The sequence below is a fragment of the Myotis yumanensis genome, unplaced genomic scaffold (genome assembly GCF_028538775.1).
Source record: "Myotis yumanensis isolate MYYU_CA2020_CCGP unplaced genomic scaffold, mMyoYum1.0.hap1 SCAF_12, whole genome shotgun sequence".
In the NCBI taxonomy this organism is placed as follows: Eukaryota; Metazoa; Chordata; class Mammalia; order Chiroptera; family Vespertilionidae; genus Myotis; species Myotis yumanensis.
Window position 1 is genome coordinate 704,867 of NW_027223763.1, and position 6,555 is coordinate 711,421.

The 6,555-nt window shown below is 65.6% G+C and overlaps 1 protein-coding gene across 9 annotated transcripts; it reads left to right on the plus strand.

Annotated features, from left to right (window-relative positions):
- Positions 1-92: 92 nt before the first annotated feature.
- Positions 93-4,872, plus strand: LOC139020596 (ESX-1 secretion-associated protein EspI-like). Of its 9 annotated transcripts, none has more exons than XM_070430247.1 (6): positions 436-1,408; positions 1,501-1,579; positions 1,679-3,033; positions 3,239-3,717; positions 3,860-4,381; positions 4,555-4,872. In XM_070430247.1, exons 1-3 carry the CDS (start codon positions 596-598, stop codon positions 2,161-2,163), a joined length of 1,377 nt encoding a protein of 458 aa, XP_070286348.1. In that variant the 5' UTR covers positions 436-595; the 3' UTR covers positions 2,164-3,033; positions 3,239-3,717; positions 3,860-4,381; positions 4,555-4,872. The 9 variants fall into 9 exon arrangements, 6 of the variants coding, with proteins under 6 accessions (XP_070286348.1, XP_070286349.1, XP_070286347.1 ...); XM_070430248.1 differs by having other exon boundaries at positions 4,182-4,381; XM_070430246.1 differs by having other exon boundaries at positions 3,239-3,408; positions 3,574-4,381.
- The last annotated feature ends 1,683 nt before the right edge of the window (positions 4,873-6,555 follow it).

A 6,555-nucleotide genomic window follows, 5' to 3' on the forward strand; every position in this document is an offset into this window, starting at 1 on the left:
CACGTGACCGGTGGGCGGGGCTGGCCGTCCTCCCGCTTCCGCTGCCCTCGCGTCACCATGGAGACGGGCGCCGCGGCCGCCGGAGGCTCCGGCTGGGCGCGGGGACTGGGCGGTGCGCGGCAGCTGCTGGGGCCCGGCCTGCGCCCCGCTCCCCGCCGGTCACCGACGGGTCCTGCTCGTGCCAGGCGCCGGCGGGAGGAGTGACCAGTCCCCCCGAACCGGCCTCTCGGCCACGCGGAGGTGTCCTGGGCCTGGTCCCCCTGCAGACAGGCCTGGGGACGGGCGGGGGGGGACGAGGCTGCCAAGGGGGAGGAGGGAGGCCTGGACGTGGGGGTGGGGTGCCCATGCCGCGGGCAGCTGCCCTGGGAAGGAGCTGGTCCAGGGGCAGCAGGGGCCGGGCTGGGCAGGGGCCGGGCGGGCAGGGGTGGGGCAGCCAGAACGGCAACACCCCCTCCCCAGGCTGCCCCTGGCCAGCGTGACCCCGGCTCTGCCCAGCCCCTCCGGCCTGGTGCGGGGACAGGGCTCGGGGCTGGGGGCTGGCCACTGCCCCGCTGTCCTGGTCCAAGGCCGTCACTGAGGCAACAGCTTGGTGACAATGATGCCCACATCACACCAGCCACGGGCGTGGCCCTCCCCTGCCCCCCCGGGCCCCCAGCCCCCAGTCCCTGTCCGGCCGCCCGGTCTCCATGTCCTCCTGCCCCCCCTGCTCCCCCTGCCCCTGTGTCCCCATGTCCCTCTGTCCCTGTGTCTCCGTCCCCGTGTCCTCGTGCTCCCCTTACCCCCCGTGCCCCCGGGGCCCCGTCCCTGGGTGCCCGTCACTCTGCTCTTTCCCCTGTGTCTCCGTGACCCCGTGCCCCTGCTCCTGTGTCTCGGTCTCCATGCCCCCGTGCACCCCGGGCGCCCCATGTACCCCGTGTCACGTCCCCGTCCCCGTGTGCCAGCCCCCGTGCCCCCGGCCCTGCGTCCCCGTGTCCCTGTGCCGTTACCCCTGTGTCCCTGTCGCCACGTCCCTGGCCCTGTGCCCCTGCCCCCCCGTCCCCGTGTCCCCGTGCCCCCCGCCCCGCGTCCCCGTGTCCCCCTCCTCACGTCTCTGTGTCTCCAAGATCCAGTGTCCCCGCATCCCCGTGTCCATGTTCCTGTGTCCCCGCGGCTGCGCCCAGGGCTGCCTGTCCTGTGTGAAGTAGGCAGCTGCCTGCTCGGGGCCCAAGGCCTCGGCAGAGGGGGGGCCGGGCAGAGACGAGGACGCGCAGCCTCCACCCCGGACGGCAGCCCCTTCACTGCTCCTGCTCCAGCCCCCCTCAGCGCAGGCACCAGCCCGCAGCTCCCCGCGGGCCCCCCGGCAGCTCTCCATCCAGGGGTCACCCGGAAGGAGTGTCCTGTTCCCTCTCGGACGGTCCTGCCCCACGTGGTAGCCCTGCACGGGGGGGGGGGGTGCATCTGGGGGTCCACAGCCTTCCCTCAAGCCTCCCCTCAAAGCCTGGGGCCTAATTCCCTCCACAGCTCGCAGATTTGGGAGCCGGACCTGGACCCCAGCACGCCTGCTCTGCCCTTTTAGACCTCCAGGCGGCAGCAACGGAGGGTAAGGAACGGAAGGCCCCACCCACCCGGTTCCCCTTGTGAAGCGTCACCTTAAGCTCGCGCGCAGCCTTGGGCAGCCTCTCCTCATCCCTTTCCAAAGCAAGGTCATCGGCCCAGACGACCTGGCCGCCATCTGACAGCTCTGCAGGGCCGCATCTGTGGTCTGCCCATGTCCGTGGTCCGCCCGTGTCCCTGGTCCACTGTGTCCATGGTCTGCCCGTGTCTGTGGTCCGCCTGTGTCCGTGGTCCTCTGTGTCCCTGGTCCACTGTGTCCATGGTCCGCCCACATCAGTGGTCCGCCCATGTCCGTGGTCCGCCCACATCCGTGGTCCGCCCATGTCCGTGGTCTGCCCATGTCCATGGTCCACTGTGTCCATGGTCCTCCCACATCCGTGGTCCGCCCATGTCCGTGGTCTGCCCATGTCCGTGGTCCACTGTGTCCGTGGTCCGCCCACGTCCGTGGTTCGCCCGCGCTGCCCACCTCACGGGCGGGGTATGGGTGTCTGCCTTGTTTCACAGCATCACGTCTTCAAGGTCCACGTGTGTCCTAGCGTGTGTCAGAACGTCCCTTCTTTTATTTTTTAAAATATATTTTGTTGATTTTTCACAGAGAGGAAGGGAGAGGGATAGGGAGTTAGAAACATCCATGAGAGAGAAACATCGGTCAGCTGCCTCCTGCACACCTCCTACTGGGGATGTGCCCGCAACCAAGGTACATGCCCTTGACCGGAATCGAACCTGGGACCTTTCAGTTCACAGGCCGACGCTCTATCCACTGAGCGACACCGGTTAGGGCACGTCCCTCTAAAAAAAATTTTTTTTTAAAATTAATTTCAGAAAGGAAGGGAGAGGGAGAGAGAAACACCAAAGATGAGCCCTGGCCGGTGTTGCTCAGTGGATAGAGCGTCATCCTGTGGCCCAAAGGGTCCAGGGTTCAATTCCGGTCAAGGCCACGCACCGCGGTTGCAGGCTCCTCCCTGGCCCAGGCCCTGGTCAGGGCGCGTGCAGAAGACAACCAGTCTGTGTTTCTCTCTGTCTTTCCCTCTCTCCCCCTCTCTCTTTAACAATCAATGGGAAAATATCCTCGGGTGTGACTGACAACAACAACAACAAAGATGAGAGAGAATCATGGATCGGCTGCCTCCTGCGCGCCCCACACGGGGGATGCAGCTTGCAACCGGGCACGTGCGGGACCGGGCATGGAACTGTGCCTGGTTCATAGGTTGACGCTCAGCCACACTGGCCTGGCTATCCAGGTGCCCTGCCCGTTTCTGAATCGGGACCCGGGTCCCCACGTGGGCCCTGTGCGCTCAGCTCGCACCGCGGGGCTGCAGGGTGGCCGCGGTCCTGGGCGTGTCAGGTGGTTCATGCGGCGACGCCCCCTGGGTGAAGGCTCTTTTGTTGTTTGTTGCTGAGTTTCAGGAGCTTTTCCAACGCGTCCTGGTTCGGATCCTGGTAAGACGAGCAGCTGGGACGTCCTCCATCCTGTGGGTCCTCCTTCCTCCGTAGAGGCTGTGCCCGGTGCCCAGAAGCTCCTGTTGCGATGACGCCCAGCATGCCTGCTTCTCCCTTTGCTGCTTGTGCTCCGGGGGTTCCTCTGAGAACTGGCGTTGCTCAGGCTGCGGCGCCAGACGCTGTCTCCCTTCTGCTTCTTTTCCAGAAGAGACGCCACAGGCAGCCTCCGCCCAGCGCTCACTGCAGCTCCTGGCACCTGATGACCAACGGACCGACCGACCGGGCGGGCCTTCTCTCTGAGGAGCCTCGTCCGCCGCCTCGTCCCTCCTCCTGCCGCCTGTCCCCTGTGTCTCTGTGGGGCGCTCTGATCTGCAGGTTCGGTGCCCTCAGCCTCCCAGTGCTGCTCCGGGTCCTGTCCTCAGGGAGGCTGCCCTGGCCGAGGGAGAGGACAGTCTGCTCTGTTCACCACCAAACCCCGGCCCCGGGACCAGCAGGCACACGGCCGAGGTCGAAGGGAAGACCCACCTCCTCCTTCCCCAGGGTCGCCCACCCGCCCGGAGGAGCATGGGGGTGACACACCCATCAGATGGCGGGAACAGACATCCTCGCCATCGGTGTGAGCCCTGCGTCCTGTCCCAAGGCCTCTGGCACTGAGCCCGTGCCAGCCTGACCGGCTCACGGCAGGTACCTGAGGCGGCAGCCACGGGCCCTGTCCCGGGTCGGCATCTGCCTTCCGAGGAGCCAGCAAGACGGGCGGGTGTGCGGGCCTCCCCTTCTGCTCCTCCGCTGGCCTGCCGTTCGGGGCTGAACCAGAGAACCTCCTCAGTCCAGCGCCCAGGCCCCGAGGACCTCAGAGCCTCCGTGGGGGACACCCAGACGGCGCTTCCTGCTGCTTCACCGAGGGCCCCCCAGGCCTCGGGCCGTCCCCTGTGCGTTCAAGAACAGCCGAGGGCGAGCACCTTCTCCGAGCCCGTGGCTGTCCGTCCGCCTCCCCACCCACAGCCCCACTGCGCTGCCTGGGTGTCTGCACGTGGGGAGGACACCTCCCTGCCCCTCCCGGCTCCCGGCCGTCCTCTCGTCCTTTCCGGACACAGGGCGGCCCGGGGCCTGAGAACCACGGGGGCACTGACCGCGAGCCTCCACCGCAGGGCAGCGGGCGGACACCTGCCCACGGCAGACGCAGGAGCAGCCAGAGGACTGGCAGCAGTGCCCGTGTCCGGCCAGGAGGCTGGGGACGCCATCCCCCTCTTAACCTGGGGAGTGCTCATTCCCCGCCCTTCACGGCTCCTGGGCAGTTTCAGCTGCAGCTGCCTCGGCCCCTCCGCTGCCCCCGGCGCCCCCGGAGCAGGTACCTGTCCACGGGTCGGCCGCGCTGAGGTAGGACAGGAGCCCGCAGCACAGCAGGAAGGCCAGGGCGGAGAGGATCGCATTCCGCTGGAGCCGGGACAGCTGCTTCCATGCCTGCAGCAGGGGCAGAGGGGCACCTTTACCGGAATAACACAAGTGCCCCTGGCCCCACAGGAGAGCTCGCCCAGAACCTCCCCGGGTCTCAGAAGCACCGGGGCCGACGGTTTTTCCAAATTCCGCCTCCAGGCCAAGGACAGAAAGCACAGCCACAGGACAGGACGTGACGTGTGACACCGAGGCTCCTGCTGCGGGTTTTGTGGATTAAACTCTGGTGTGTGCACCGCAGCTGCGTGCCGCTGGGTCCGGTGTGACTTCCTTCCGTCCGGCCACGGCCGCTGAGCCTGGGACCTGGCGGTGGCTCAGCCGGCCGGCGCCCTGGCTGATTGTAACAGGCAATTGTCAGAAATAAAACAATGGTTATTCTTTGTCGTAGGTCTTGAAGCCAAGGCCCTAGATTTGAGATCAGGCAGCGAAAACAGGTCCCAGCACGTAGCTGGTCTGTTAGAGGAGGGGCTTCCTCCCCTCCCTCCACCCCTCTCTAAGGTCTACACACATTTTACTGATCTCAGAGAAGGAAGGTAGGTGGGGGGAGGGAAATGTCAACGATGAGAGAGAATCATGGACCGCGGCCTCCCGCACGCCCCCTACTGGGGGTCGAGGTGCAACCCGGGCATGAGCCCTGACCGGGGCGGAACCCCGACCTCCTGGTTCCTGGGTCGACGCTCAACCACTGAGCCGCACCAGCCGGGCCCGTCGCACTTTCTTTTCTTCTGAGTGCGTGAGGCACACGCAGTGGCCAAAGGCCCTCGTTTGTTGCCCAGATGAGTCGGGTCTAACGCTTCCGCTGCTGCAGCCCCAGCTCTTAGGGCTGCACCCGGCACACAGTAGGTGCTCAGGAAATGTCTGTGGAGTGAGTGAAAGGTGGCGGGTCTTGCCCCCGTGGGATGCGTGGGGACCCTGTGAAGCTGGGAAAATGGCCGCCCGGGAAGAGGGGAGCTGGGAAGGCAGCGACGAAGGGACCCCCGTGGTGGGGCAGGCAGTGGAGTGTGGACAGGGTGTGCGTGGACGTCAGCACCGCTGGGGTCTGCGGCTGCTCTGGGTCGGGAGGCCCTGGGGTCCCCCCAGATCAGGGAACGGAGACCCCATCAGGCCTGCTGGCCGCCGGCCTCCCCCCCACCCCGTTTGGAGTGGGCCCCACAGCAGGGGGGCTCGGCTGTGGGGAAGCTGTCTCAGCCTCGTTCCTGCTCATCTGCTCGCCCGACCTCTCGTGTCTCCCGGCGGCTCATGAGCCCGTCCCCAGGGACTCACCCCCCCCCCCCCCCAGAGGAGGCAGAAGTGGGTTCCTGTCCCAGGTTCCGAACTGGCTAAAATCCTGGGGAAGAACTTGAGTGGTCGGCCTGGGTCATGTGACGATCCCTCAGCCAATGGGCTGAGGCCAAGGAGGGGCTGTGTTGATGATTGACAGCCCTTACTGGAGCGCTGGTGGTTGGAGTGAGGGAGGGGCGAGAGAAGGTCCCTCCACGTGCTGTTGGGCAGAATGAGCCAGCACTGGGGTGGCCGTGCACCCCAAGAGCACCTTCCCACGGGGAGCCCTGGGGCAGACAGGCGCTCCCTCCCACCTGGGGCAGAGGCCGCAGCCCAGGTCTCCTTGGGCCTCCCCAGCATTCAGAGGGGTCCCTGTCTCAGCCAGTTCCTCTGTCACAGCAGGGCAGCCAGTCAAAGGCCTTCTCCAGCCCTGGCCAGCGTGCTCAGTGGTTAGAGTGCCTGCCTGCAGACTGAAGGGTCCCAGGTTCGATTCCCGGTCAGGGCACATGCCCGGTTGCAGGCTCGGTCTCCAGTGTGGGGCGTGCAGGAGGCAGCCAATCAATGGTTCTCATCATTGATGTTCCTACCTCTCCATCCCTCTCTCTTCCTCTCTGAAATCAATTGAAATACATTTATATATATATATATATATATATATATATATATATATATATATTTTTTTTTTTTTTTTTAAAGGCTAGTTCACCCCAAGCCATGATGGGGGTGGAGGAAGCCTCCAGCTCAACACGGAGCCGCACTCCTGCAAGGAGCCCGTGACCTGGGGCGGGCATAGCCTCCACCCTCCCCTGG

Excerpts from the sequence above, each read along its gene's own strand:
- LOC139020596 (XM_070430245.1), top strand. The coding sequence starts at position 596 with ATGATGCCCACATCACACCAGCCACGGGCGTGGCCCTCCCCTGCCCCC. Across the intron at positions 1,409-1,500 it reads GGACGGTCCTGCCCCACGTG|CTCGCAGATTTGGGAGCCGG; the intron begins GTAGCCCTGCAC and ends TTCCCTCCACAG. Across the intron at positions 1,580-1,678 it reads CCAGGCGGCAGCAACGGAGG|CAAGGTCATCGGCCCAGACG; the intron begins GTAAGGAACGGA and ends CCCTTTCCAAAG.